At 44.1% G+C, this 14,815-nt stretch overlaps 1 protein-coding gene across 22 annotated transcripts in view; it reads left to right on the forward strand.

Moving 5' to 3' along the window:
• Nucleotides 1-14,815, forward strand: part of LOC109422898 (disintegrin and metalloproteinase domain-containing protein unc-71) — a 1,549,374-nt gene that overhangs the window by 1,323,153 nt on the left and 211,406 nt on the right. For all 22 annotated transcript variants that reach the window (XM_062845411.1, XM_062845413.1, XM_062845424.1 and 19 more), the window contains 2 exons: nt 3,072-3,244; nt 3,322-3,491. In XM_062845411.1, coding sequence (XP_062701395.1) covers nt 3,072-3,244; nt 3,322-3,491 — 343 coding nt within the window. The remainder of the gene's footprint in view (nt 1-3,071; nt 3,245-3,321; nt 3,492-14,815) is intronic.

Below are 14,815 nucleotides of genomic sequence, written 5' to 3' on the forward strand. Positions count from 1 at the left end.
TCCGCTATGATGGCAATATCCGTACCCCACTCAGAAACCGTCTGCTGCGGTTGCTGAGCTGCGTCACAGTTGTTCAGGTTCAGTTGCGTTACCTATACTGTAATTTGTTCACTGCAACTTTCTTGAAGGCCTATCCGTGACCATTTGTTTGCTTGTTGTTCACAGATTTCCCGGAACGAATCAAACAAATGGGTGGACTTGTGCAGCCTTTTGCCTTATGGCCTTCGACGCCGCGTCATCTGCACAGCTTGCTCTTGTCAGGGCCTTTGTGTCCCTGGTTCCAGACACCTGAAGCAAACCTTCGGAGGCTTATGAAAGATCAGATGGCATACTGACCAGCCCACCTTCAGCTTGTTAGCGTCCGCCACAGCACAGGTAGCTGTACCTAGGCTACCTTTATCCCTACCGGTCCCTTCCATAGCCGAGTGCGGCTGCGGTGGACACTTGCACCTTGCACTGTTGCCACAGTGCCGTGACGAGCTCTTCCGCTTCAGTGATTTCGTCCAGGTTCTTCACCGCTTCTGCTGTAAGAGCCCTCACCTCGACCCCTTCACCAAGGACCTCTTCCGCCATACTTTTGTAGGCGGTGCCCTTGCGCTCCTTGTCGCGCTTGAGCTCTAGGATCACTTCAACCGTACGAGTACATCTAATGCTGCGCATGTTGGCTCCCAGATCCACCAGCTTTTCGTTGCTTCGCATCGCCTTCAAGACGTCCGAGTACTTAGACTGTTTGGTCTTGATGACGAGCGCGTCGCCTTTTTCGCGTTTGGCTTCTGCCCTCTTACGACTTCTTGGTTTGACGTCCCAGCTCTCCGAGACGCCTGGCTGAGGTCCGACTTGCCGACAATACTACCGACTCTTGCAGTTAGCATCTGCCTAGCCTTGCGGACACCGCCAGACAGCTCTTCACCTGACGGCTGCCTCAGTGCCTCACTCGCTTCTACGAGTGCTTATGGACTTCCTGCGAATGCGAAGGCCTCCGTCTGGGTAGACTTTGTAATCTTTGCATTGACGGTTCTACCGCTGCTGCAGTTCCACAAGTCTCTCGTGATCTTACTTGGCATCGTTCATCGCCTTATGGAGTCACAACAGGGTTATTTTATGGTCCTTGCTTATGTTGAACTTCGTGGAAGCAAATTCGATGATCTTGCCAAGCTGCTGCACAGCCACCTCCATTGCAGCCAGCCCGTCTCGTTTTTTGGTTGATGGCTGTCATCAACCACGCTCAATCCACTATCTCCCCTGGCAGGCTAGCCGGAAAATGAGTTCGAGCTCCTATGCTGGAGCTGCGTGCGCAGCTTCTTGCTCATGACTTCCACTACTCCTTATCGGAGGCCTTGCCAACTCACTCCTCGCGAAGGGGTTAGTCTCGCCGGTACTGGTACCGCTAGATTTTTTTTAATTTTTATTAAATTGACTCATTTTGTATTCCACGTAGCACTTGGAAAAGAGATCCATCACGACAGAGCCCTGCATTAAGGTGGTAAGGGCTAAAATACTGTGGGTGTGCCTAGGTACCGCACTGGCTCTATTAACGATCGCGCATCTGATTTCACCCCCTAGATCACTCATTCCTCGGCATGGGTCGCTTGACACCTTGAATTGGGGTTAGAAGTTCTTTTCTCGCAAGCGAGGGGGTTCGTTAGGCCCCGGAACTGTAATCACCACTGTGCCAGAACGACGTCGATCTACTGGGTTGGATCTGAGCACGAAAAGGATAAGACAAGGTCCGGGGCAGATGGAGGCTCCATGACGTGTAGGGCTTGGCAGCAATGGGAACTTTTTAGTGGGTCGGAGATGAAATCCTTCCTACTTCGTTGGGTATTGGAGACGGTTCTTAATCTCACACTACTTGAACCTCTCGCTCAGGTGTCTGTTGAGCAGATTCCACATAAAGATCACCCACGTCTTGCAACGCCACCTCGTTACTCTGCACGTATGCTTCAGGCGACATCTGTGCAGTTCTCCATCCATACGATGCCGAACCCACGGTCCTTCAGTACATTAGTGAATACCCAAGCAACACACATGTTATATAAAAGTTACGACAGCGCAAGTTTTGGTTGTATAGAAGCTTATTTTACGTTATTTCAACACAATGTTAGAATTACGTAAAATAAACTTCTATGCAACCAATACTTGCGCTGTCGTAACTGTTATAATTAACATGTGTGTTGCTTGGGTATATGCTTCCAATGACCTAGAAAACTTCCGACCCACCCTAACACAAACGGCACCTACAGGAAAGCTGCCGTCGTCGTCATCGCCACCACAGTAGACCCAATTATGAAAATCAAATACCTTGGACATTTTGTCGATGAACTGGAAAGTTCGATACGAGTGGGAGGCTGCACCATTTGGCCAAGGCTTGGCTTTGATCTGGCGTGTCCGGCCATTCGTCGTCGTCGGGATCGGGGGGAAAAAGAGACCAACGCAACGCGTGAGGCTGCCTGCCGATGGACGTCGTCGTCGTCGTCCTCGTTGCAAATAATTGCGCATGGTGTGTGAGAGGATAGTGTCTGTCTGATGGCGCTGGCCGCTTGCCTGCTGCGGAACTGAGCTGAGCCCAGTTGAGGCCTGTCGTCGTCGTCGGCGTCATCGTCGGCCATGCGGTTGGAATTCGATGAAAATTGAAAATTAGGTTTGCTGCTGGGCTAATAAAGTTATGAGCTTTGCGGAATAGCATGTGCAGCAGTTGCTGCTGTTCGGATGGGTCTGCTAATTTGGGTAATTTGCTTTCTGATGAGAGGCATTTGGGACACTGGGGAAATTGGAATGGGAGTTTTTTTTGGATATGAGTGTGGACATTTTCGATGCAGTAAAGTGTGGAATGAACATGTGCCTTCTGGGAAATATTTTTGCGGGATGCTTGACCTGGTTTGAAATAATTTAATGGACGATTCAAGGAATCCTGGTGATGCGCAACATTGTTATGATTCTGCATTTCATACACGCACCATAAACGAATGATGAATGCAACATTTTATGTTAAAAGGAAACTCAATATTATATAAAATCCGAATTCCCATAGTTTATCTTATTCATGAATTTCCTCCATTTTCTATTTCCAGTACTTTCGTACGGTCAACACACGCGTATCGGTTGTATATATAGAGACGTGGCAGGGCCAGAACCAGGCGAAGATCGACGGTGGACAGGATATTAGTAAAGCAATATCTAATTTTAATGATTATACAACTAGAAATTTATATAAAATAGATAAGGACACGACGCAGCTGCTGACGTAAGTGTGATAGATTGGCACCCAACCGAAAAAAAATCTAGTTCATTTCCAAATTATTTTCTCTTTCCCATTTTCAGTGGCGAAACGTTCGCCGGTGGTGAGGCGGGAATGGCCGTGCCGGATTCCGCCTGCACAGCAAAAGCCGTCGGTATTAGTGTAGATATCAATACGTACGAGCCGCATCTGCTCGCGGGAACGATGGCGCACATGATAGGACACAACATCGGCATGAGTCACGATGTTCCACGTGAGTATCGACACATATTACATAATCATTTTTATATGGCAAAGCAATCTTAAAGGATAAAATTGGTGAAGTACAAAAATGGCTGCCTCAATAATGGCCGCCTTGTATTTTTCTCATATTTTCTCGAGGACAAATCTGGAGATTCATCAAGCAAATTGATATGGAAATGATACTCGTTGCTTGCATCTCGCAGTCAATTTTCAGACCAGCTCTTCAAGTTTGTGCTCGAGAAAATGTGAGACAAATTGCAGTAACCCTAGTGTCCGTCACCTTAATAATATTCATTCACATTGTTGTTTTTACTCCGTAGTTGACCAGAACAATCGATATTACACGAAACCGCTCGTCGATCGTTGATCACGTTAATCACGTGATGTAAAACTTAACATTAAATTTTTGTCACGATATTCACTCTACACTGGAAATCTCTTTCGAAATTTCCACGGAAATTCCTCCGGAACTCTTTCACCAATTTCTTTATAAGTTTATCCGATAATTATCCTCTCTTCTTATTAAACAAATCCTGCTTCTCAGCTTTATGTTCTACGAGCAGATGCACAGTTATTAACTGAGAGCTTCCATTGCCAATTACCGTTTGGCAGTCACAAAAATACTCATGACCAAGACATTCAATGAAGTTTTCTTTTCGAAACGTTCATGGACCAATCGGAAATCGAACCTGTCACCCCCATTCGGTAAAACCTTTAAAAGTATCTTGCAGTAATCTTTCGGCAATTTATTTAAAAATGTCTTTGAAATTTCCGGCAATTTATTTAAAATTACATTGAAAACTGCTTCGGAAATTCTTTTTCGGATTAATTCGGATATTGTTTCGGGATCTCATCGGGAAATGTGCAAAATGCTGTGGCTGTGAGGTGATTTTTTCGGCAATTCCTTTGAAAATTTGTTGGGCATTCCTTCCTGGTTTGGTGGTTACTTTGGAAATATCTTCAGCAATTTCTTTGGAAATTACATCGGCAGTTCACTTCTACTTTTCGTCAATTTTTTAAATTTCTTTGTGTGTTTCTGGGAATTTTGCAAGTAATGTTTTTTGAAAAATAATTCTGCAATTTATATGTAAATTCCTTCGGAAATCGCTTCGATATCTCCCCACAAAATTCATTTGGTATTTTCTTTGGAAATTCCATCTACAACTTATTTCTTTGTAAACTGCTTCGTGGAATATTTTGAGAACAATTAAGGAAAGCTTTTGAGAATGCTATTAGAATTTTTTTTATAAAAATTCCATTGGCAATTCTCACAGGAGTTTCTTTAGAAATTACTTGTAGAAATTTTCAGGCGGCTTTTTCATTTCCTTTATTATTTTTTGCCTTTCTCCAAATATAGTATCATTGCTTTCTCGTACACCAAAGTGTGCATAGCTTTCTCACTCAAAAAAAGAAATTTCGTTACAAAGCTCGGAGGAACAAGTCACATATTCTCATCAACTCAATTCGACGAATTAAGGTGATGTCTGTATTTTTCCAGGATTCTAGGAATTCGAAAAATCTTCTATATATTGTTGTGTGGGATTCTAATGTGCGCCAACCTACTAAAAACACTCCTAGTTCGCCAATCCACCAATATCCGATGCTTTCCGTGAACAATTAAGTCTAGTCCACGACAGTGAACCTAGCTTTCTTCGACGGAGAAAACCTTGACGAATGAAGTTCTCCCGAAACCGGTGATAACATCCCGACGTGCGAGATGCCGAATTCGGCCCGGTTTATCGGCGGCGCCCCGACGACCTATCACCGCACCGGTACTACGCAACGGACTCCCGCAACCTACTCCGATCGCGACCCGATATTCTACGGTCTTAACGCCATCTCCTCTGAAGCGATGGCATAATGTGCGTGATCGCTTTGTTCAACGCATTCCATGCGCTTTCGTCCTGACACATTCTCGTTACAACGTTGCTAAGACTCAGATTCCAGCAGCACTTGCTAGCACGTCACCATGTGTTTCTTCGAATCGCGGACAGTAGAATATCACGTGCTCCGGTTTCTCTTCGTTGTTTGGGCGTGTCAGGTAGAATTGGGACTTTGCGTGGTCGAACCAATACAAATACATTCTGAAGCAACCAATAACCTTGACCTGACAGAAATTGTGTTAGGAAAAAAATCTCATCTTCGTGTTTTCTGGACATCCATACCGACACATCTTTGATAAGCCGGTGGGTCCACCTACCTTTATTCGCGTTATTTCGCTCTGGCCGACACTCAGCCAATGAGTCCGCTCTAACCGTTTTCTTATGTTTGCCGTATCTCTATTTGAAAGAATTCTACATCCTCGATCAGAGTGATGCTAATTCGGACGATCCGGATCTCTCCGAACCGATCGTCTCTGCCATGAGCATCTCTACTTCTTGCAGGGTTTTTCTGGGTATCGAAAGGACGACGTCATCCATAAAACCAACGATCTTCACTCCCCCGGGTAGTTCGACTCTTAACACTCCATCATACAAATTGTTTCACAACATTGGGATGAGTATAAGTCGGTAAAGGCCTGTGGTATACTCGCCGTAACTCTAACCGACATTTGATCCTGGTTTGTCTCGTAGACCACGACTCGGTTCTGGAGGTAGCTTCTCAGAATCTTGCACAGATAATCAGGGAAACACATGTTGGCCAGTTCTGTGGCAATGGCTTCCGAGCAGGTGCTGTTGAATGCGTTCTTCACGTCTGTGGCAATCACGGTGCAGTATCGATTACCCCTCCCCTTCTACTATGATACTATCACCACAATCGCAACAGTTATCCGCATTGCACCCACTGTCGACTTCTTTTGTCGGAATTCAAACTGCCTGTTATAGGACAATGCTCTCTCACTTTTCGTGCACTTTACCAGCATGTTCAAGATGATCTTCTCTAGGAGTTTGTCAAGCGTATCCATATCGGGATAGGATGCTGGGTCTTCTGGTGGCTTTTCTGACTTCAACACCAGCTTCTGGATCTTCCAAATATCCGAGAAATAGCTATCTGCTAGACATTTCCACATCGCTACCCTGTAGACCTGTGCGCCGCCGCGCCACGCCGCCGCCGCCGATACTTTTTGCCCCACGCCGACGCCGACCGCAATATCGGCGGCGCGCCATACGCCGATGTTTGTCACGCCGCCGATTTTCATTTTTCACGCCGGTGATCAGTGCACGAACAAAATTTTGTTTACATTAAGTTGAGATAAAATACTAAAATTCTTTCGAAGATTCCTCTAAAATTCCAATCAAATAATTCTTCAGAAGTTCCTTTAGAGATCTCTTCAGGAGTTTCTTCAAAGATGTCTCCAGTAGTTCCTTCAGATATTTAGGGACGCCTCTAGGGGTTTCAATATGCATTTTTTTTTTCAGAAGATGTTTCAGGAAGATCTCGACAGAAGTGCCTACCAGGGATGCCTCCTAGAAATACATCCAAGATTCATCCAGAAGATTCATCAAGGGTTCCCATAGGAGACCCTTCAAAGATTAGTCAGAGAGTTTCTCCAGGGATTTCTTCGAAAATTTCTTCAGGAATTCTTACAGGAGTTTCTCCGAGATTAGTCCAAGAGTTTCTTCAGAAATTCCTCCAGAAGATCTTTCAGTGATTCCTCTTGAATTCCAGCAAGGGGTTTCTCCTGGCGTTCTGTGTTCTTCAGAAATCACTACAGGAGTTCCATCAAGGATTCCATCAGGAAATCCCTCCTGGAATGTTTTCAACAATCCCTCCTGAACTTTCGGGGATTCCTCTCGGTATGCCTCATGGGAATTTTTCAGAAATTCTTTCAGGAGTTCTTTAGGGATTTATCTAGGAGTTCCTTCAGATATTCCTACAAAATTTCCTCCATAGATTATTTCATGAGCATTTTCGAGGATTCATGCAGTATAGTAGTTCTTTCAAGGAATGCTCCAGAAGTTCCTTCGGTGACCTCTTCAGGAGTTCCTTCAGGGATCTCCATAAAACAATTCCAGGAGGATTCAGGGATGTCTCCAGGTGTTCATTAGGAATTCCATCAAAGGTTCTCTAAGCTATTTCAACAGGAGTTCGCTCGGGTATTCTTTCAGAAGTCCCTTCAGAGATTCTTTCAGGGTTCATAGATGCCTCCTGGAGATCCATCAAGAGTTCCGTTAGAAGTTCTTTCAGGAATTCTAACAAACGGTCCTAGAAATTAGTCTAGGAGTTCCTGCCCGAGCAGGAGAAAATAGCTGAAGAATAACTAACTCAGGTATGGAAAACCGAATACCTACAACCTGAATGAGGTATTAAGTAGCCTTGCATAAGAGGTAAAATACCTAAATAATAACTGGTGTGCATTCTGTGCATAACGCATAAATAATGACATCAGGTATGTCAATGCCTAAATAATAATCGGCAATTTTTCCATTCAAATAGAAATTTTTCCATAATTGAATAATACCTCATGCAGTCCTCAACACCAAATCAATAACTTGTTGAGGTATTGTATCAATACCTACAAAATACCAAAATAAGTTATTTTCCATACCTGGATAACCGGTCAATACCTTGTCTTGGTATGATACCTGACTTTGGTATGCTCCAGTTATGTGTTAGTTATTCATTCCTGCTCGGGTGCAGGGATTTCTTCTGAAGTTCATTTGACTTTGTAATGGCTTTTCCAGTCTTGACAATTTTCAAATACAGCTATTCAATCTTGTCCGACGTTTCGGTTACATTTGGTACCTTTCTCAGGCACTGAATTATGGCCGATTTTTCGTCCAGTGTTGTTCTGTCGAACAATGGTTGTCGAACGGATTGAGTTTTTTCTCACAGCAGTTAACGATTTTTTGATTTGACTGCGATAGAATTTCACTTTGAAATGGCATTTCTAGTCTTGACAAAATTCGAATGCAGCTATTTTATTAAGTTCTTTTAGAAATTCATACAGGAGCTCTTACAGAAATTAGTCCAAGAATTCCTTCATAGATTCCTCCAGGAGTTTCCGGGATTCATGCAGATGTTTCTTCAGAGGTTCCTCCTGAATTTCTGAAGTTCATTCAGAAATCTCTCCAGGAGTTCCTTCCGAGAATCTTACATAAAGAGAATTGAAGGTTCCCCCCCAGAAGTTTATTCAGGGATTCCTACAGAAATCCTTTGAAAAAATAGTATAAGACTTCCCTTTAAGTATCTTTCAGGATATCCATAGAGAATTCCGCGAGAAGTTCATTAAGGAATTCATCCATAAGTTCTTCAAGTGATCGTTCTTCGGGTTCTTTTTGAGATTTTTCCAGGAGGATGCTCCAGGAGTAACATCAGAGATTTCCTAGAGGAGTTCTTTTAGGGAATCTTGTTAAAGTTCTTTCGAGAATTTCCTTAGGAATATAATCAGTCATATCTCCCGGATATTATTGTGGAATCTCTCATGGAGTTTCTACAAGAATTCCTTAAGCATTTCCTTCTGGAATTCCTCCAGGAATTCTTTCGGGGACTCCTCCTGACAATCTTTCGGGGACTCCTCCTGGAAATCCTGCAGGGATCCCTCTACCCAGAAAGATTCACTCGGGAGATTCCGCTGAAAATCCTTCAAGAATTCCACCTGGAAATCCTTCGGAGATTGCAACCGGAATTCTTTCGGGGATTCCCCCTGGCATTCCTGCAACAATTTCTCCTGTAATTTCTTCGGGGATTTATCTTGGACTTCCTTCATGGGTTCCTCATGAACTTCCTTCGAGCATTCCTCCTGAAATTCCTACGGGAACTCCTCCTGGAATTTTTTTAGAGATTTTTCAAAGAAATCATTCGAAAATTTCTACTGGAATTATTTTGAGGATTCCCCTTGGAATTCCTACGGGGATTTTTCCGAGATTTCCTTCAGGGTTTCCTCCTAGACCTCCTGAAATCCTTTCAAGGATTCCTCCTGATATTCCGTCGTGGATTCCTTTGGGGATTCCTCTTGGAATTCCTTCGGAATTCCTTCTGGAATTTCTTCTAAGATACAACTTAAACTTCCTTCTTGGAATTCTTCCGCGGATTCTTCGTACAATTTCTTCGGGAGTCTCTCCTAGAGCTTCTTCAGAAAATCTTCATGAAATTCCTTTGTAGATTTCTTCTGGAATTCCTTCGAGGATTCGTCCTAGACTTACTTCATGGATTCCACCAGAAATTCTTTGAGATATTTCATTTGATACTCCGCGGTGGATTCCACCTGGAATTTCTTCAGGGTTTCCTCTTGAAATTTCTTTGATGATTCCTCTTAGAACTCCTTTGGAGATTCCTCCTGGATTTCCTCATGGAATTCCTCCAGCAGCCCTCCTGGAATTCCTTCGATAATTTCTCCTAAAATTCATTCGAGATCCCTCCTGGAATTAATTTGGAGATTCCTTCTAAAGTTCCTTCGGGATGCCTTCGGGAATTTCTTCAGGAATTACTCCTGGAATTCCTATGGGTATTCCTCTTTTCCATCGAGGATTTCGGTTTTAGATCCTTCGGAGATTCCTTCTGGAGTTCTTCGGGGATTCCTCATAGAATTCCTCCAGAGATTCCTCCTAAAGCTCCTTAGGAAATTAGGAAATACACAGAAATAAAAACCAAAAAAAAAAAGGAAATTCCTCCTGGACTTCTTTCAGGGATTCTTCTTGAATTCTTCCGGAGATTTCTCCTGGAGTTCCTTCGGAGATTCCTTCTAGAATTCCTTCGAAGATTCCTCCTAGAATTCTTCATTGAATTTCTTTCGGATATTTGTTCTAGAATTCCTTAAGAGATTCCTCCTAGAGTTGCTTCTGGGATTTCTCCTGTAATTTCTTCGGAGTTTCCTCTTGGAATTCCTTTGGAGCTTTCGCTTCCAATTTCTTCGGAGATTCCTCATGGAATTCGTCCTAGAATTTTTTCGGGGTTTCCTTCTGAAATTTCTTCGGTGAGTCTTCCTAGAATTCCTTCGGGGATTCCTCCTTCCTGAGTTCTCCTGGAATTCTTTCGGGGATTCATGGTGTACTGCTTGAATTCCTTTGAGATACGCGCTGGTATTTTTTCGGGATTCTCTTGGAATTCCAGCGGGAATTCCTCAGTGTTCTTTCGGGGATTTCTTCAGGGGTTCCTCCTGTAATTCCTTCGTGATTTCCTCTTGAAACTCCTTCGAGGATTCCGCTTGGAGTGCCTTCGGAGATTCCTTCCGGAATTCCTTCAAGGGTTTCCTCCTGGGATTCCTGCAGGGATTTCTTCTGGAATACTGTCGGGTATACCTCCTGGACTTCGTTCGGGGATTTCTTCTGGCATTCCTCCTGGAATTCCTTCGGGGATTTCTCCTGAATTTTCTTCGAGGATTCCTCCTAAAATTCCATCGTGGATTCCTCCTGGATTTTTTTCAGGGATTCCTCCTAGACTTTAACGAGGATTCCTCCAGATTGATTTCCAGAGATTTCTCCTGGAATTCCTTTGAGATTTCCTCCTAGAATTCCGTTTCACTTCAAATTTCTTCAGAGATTTCTCCTGGAATTCCTACGAGGATTCCTGGTGGAATACCTTCGGGAATTCCCCCTAGAAATCCCTCAGGGATTCTTCCTGGATCTCCTTCAGAGATTCCTCTTGGATATTTTTCGTTGATTCCTTCTAGAAATCCTTAGAGGATTCTTTCTCGAATTCACTTTGAAATTCCCACTGGAATAATTTCGAGGATTCTTTCTGGGATTCCTGATAGGATTTCTTTGGGGATTACTGCTTGAATCTGCTTGGAACTCGTGCCGGAATTATTTTGGGATGTCCTTGTACAAATATTGCGGGAATTTCTTTTAGAATTCTTTCAGGGCTCCCTTATGGAATTCCTACGACCATTCCTCCTTGAATTGGGTTGTTTAATGAATAAAATATTGCTATTTTCTATAGCCCAATCGAAAGAGCTTATTTTCTGAGTATTACGTGATTTTATTGGGTTCCAATACTTTTATTTTGATGGTCAAATTAACAAAACAGTTTTAATTTTCGTATATAGAATGACAGTTCAATCGATAAAATGACAGTTCGACCTGAATAAAAAATTTTCCCTATACAAACTCTAAATGCATTTTAAAAAAAAGTTCCCGGACTCCAAAAATTATGAAATTTTGGATTTAGACTAACTTTGGGGCGGGGAATCCGATTATGAAATAACCCGGATACCCCTAAAGAACCCAATTCCTTCCGGGATCACTCCTAAAATTCCTTTGAGGATTCCTTCTAAAATTCCTCCGCGGATTCCTGCTGAAATTCTTCTGAGGAATCCTGTAGGAATTTTTCACGGAAATTCTTCATAAGTTTTTCCAGGGATCTCTCTAAGAGAGATTCTTGAACTACATATCAGTGATTCCAGCATAAGTTCCTTAAGGGCTTCATACATCAGTTCTTACAGGGATTATCCCAGAAGTTTCTTCATGGATTCCTCCAGGAGATTCTTTAGGGCTCCTCCTGGAATTCTTTTGGAGATTATTCTCGGAAATCATTCGAGGATTCGTTGTAAATAGTGCGACCTTATTATCAAATGTGATAGCTTCTAAAGATTCTAAGAAGACAAAACGAAAACTAAGGCAAAATCTATATTTTTGCCTTTAATTGGATGCAGTGGAGTAATGCAACATGCACTAATGCAGATACGGGTAATGTAACAATAGGTCTAATTACTGGCCACAGTGACGGATCCGAACAGGAATAAAAAAGGTGTTCATTCAAACGCAAGGTTATAAGTACACAGGGTCAAATATTTGATAAATGAACTCAAGAAAAAACATCTGTTTGACACTAATGAAAATTCGATCGAGTCAAACAAGATGTTTGAGCATTGGTTTCTTTTGGTCGAATACTTCATCCTGTGTACTGGCATAATAATATGTCATCAATGGTTATGAAGAAGCAAAGACTGGACTACAAATTCTACAGCGTAAAGACAACTTCTTCGTTTCGCCAATGCTGACATTACGGTCAAATTTTGGTCACGCCGATTCACGCCGCCGCCGCCGCCGCCGAAAGTTGCCACCGGCGTGACGCCGATGACGCCGCCGCCGCCGGCCAAAAATGGCCCTCACGCCGCCGCCGAGCAAAATAAAGTCGGCGCACAGGTCTACTACCCTGAACATGCCTGCAAACGTCACAACCGTCGCCTTTAGTACTATGATGATACCATCAGGATCAGGGGCTTACTTCTCTTTGAGTCCTTTGGATATAGTTAGGATCTCCTTGTTAGACATCCGGCTTTCGCCAGCATTTACTTCCAGCGCGTCGACGCACGATGTATAGTGGGTGGCCATGTGCTTCTTATTTTTCTTCTTAATGGCTCGACTTTCGCATTGGAACTTGGCCTGCCTCTCTTCAACTTAGTGTTCTTTGAGCACTTCTACAGTTTTTAATTGAAGGGCTTTCTTTACCTGCCATTGCATGAACTTTTACATTGTGAGGCAAGGACAATGATACACTACGCCCAGAGAGTAGAGAAAATTTTCCCAATCGGGAATCGAACTTGCGTCTCCGGATTGGCGATCCATAGCCTTAACCACTAGGCTATCTGGAGACCCATGTGCTTGTTCTTCGATAATAGCCCGTTCACAATTACCTCACGCATGCCAGGGCACATTTCAGCAGGTGTCGTTGGGGTATTGATCTTCACCATCACGATGCGATAAACTTATCCCAGATATTGGCGTTCGTTTCTCTACAAAGCTCCTTGTGGCTTTTGGCTTTGCTAGTGTAATCGCGCTTTCGAGACCGGTCAAAATCACTTTGCGTTCCTCTCAACTCGCTTCAGATCTTTCTCTTTGAAGTCCATTTCTGGCTCCAAGACAGGCAGCACGTAGGGTGCTCGGTCGGGCCCCGGTCGGGCTAGTGAGAAGCACGCCATAGATATCGTTAGAAAGAAATCGATGACCGGGGCATGGCCGGGGCCCGGCACGGTCCCGGCCCGGTAAAGTGAGAAGACCGCTTAATTTTTTCTACTTCCGTCATCCTCGTGCCGTCTTCCTGGTGGAGACTCGCCGACCGTCGACTAATGGTCACTGCGTGTGTGTACCTCACACACTCTCCAGTTTATGTTGTGCATCAGCGACGGGCTGAAGAACGTCACGTCAATAATTATAACCCATTATAATGGGTTCTCATCCGTGCTTATGGTATGTCTTCACGGAGCCTACGTTGTACACCTTCCATCAGACTGTAACCCCACTGTGTCTGCTTCCCCACTCCACAGCTCAAGCGTTGAAGTCCCCACCGATAACAACGATGCTATTCCAGTTCAGCTGCGACTTGCTCATCCCTCGCTCTCGAAGTCCTGCAGACTCCTGCCGTTTCTCGGTGCATGTAACTTTCGCAATCTTCTTCCAGGATGATTTTTATGGGAATCATACCAACAATGACGCAAACCGCTTCCATGGATATGGTCCGGTACGCGCTGCTAGACTCATAGTCATCAGCATTTATGTGTGATTCAGCCGCGACTGGTTACTACTTACTTTCAGTCCTGATTGGTGCAGAGGACCGAATTGAAAGATCTCCATCCCGAGCGATCCCGAGGGATGGGAACACTCACTTGCGAAGAGTTACACTCACTTGCTGTTTTCTCAGCTCAGAGGCGTGCTATCAAGAAACGATGTATGGACGACTTTTGCCTTTTGGTTTTGTCTAAAAGTTTGGCGAACAAAGTATGGGTCGCACACGCATATCGAAGGCGTGAGGAAACTGCGAAGGCAACTCTCCACGAGGCGAATGTAAATTACACTCACCTCGTGGAGAGTCGATTTCGCAGCTCTGTCACGACTTAGGTATGGGTTTGCGACTCGTACTCTATTCGACAAACTTTTAGACAAAACCACAAGCCAAAAGTCGTCCATACATCGTTTCTTGATAGCACGCTTCTGAGCTGAGAAAACAGCAAGTGAGTGTAACTCTTCGCAAGTGATTGTTCCCATCCCTGCTGCTAGCCATCCGCCTTGACCGGTTCCTCTTCGATAATCGGCCAGCTGCCCAGACAGGAGATCCGTACCGAAGTACCGACGTAGACACGCTGACAATGAGTCTCCTGGTACCGCTACTGATCGTCGATTTGTTGGAAATGACCCTGGCCAACGCTGTGATCGCTTTAGCTGCCTTCTCGCAAGCGTAGTCGACGTGACTGTTGAAATTTAGCCGGTCGTCGACCAAAACTCCAAGATGCTCCACTTTTCGGCTCGAGTCGATAGTGAATTTTTCAACTGAAACATTTACATACTGTACTACCTTTTGGATGCTGACCATCAGCACTTCAATCTTGTAATGGACAAAAGTCAGCTTCCTCTCGCATCTCCAGTTGTCAAACATTTCTACCGCCGCCGTGGCCCGTACTTCCACTTCATTCAGCGACTCTCCGATTACCATAAGCACGATGTCATTCGCGAACCC

This window comes from Aedes albopictus, chromosome 1 (genome assembly GCF_035046485.1).
Source record: "Aedes albopictus strain Foshan chromosome 1, AalbF5, whole genome shotgun sequence".
Lineage (NCBI taxonomy): Eukaryota > Metazoa > Arthropoda > Insecta > Diptera > Culicidae > Aedes > Aedes albopictus.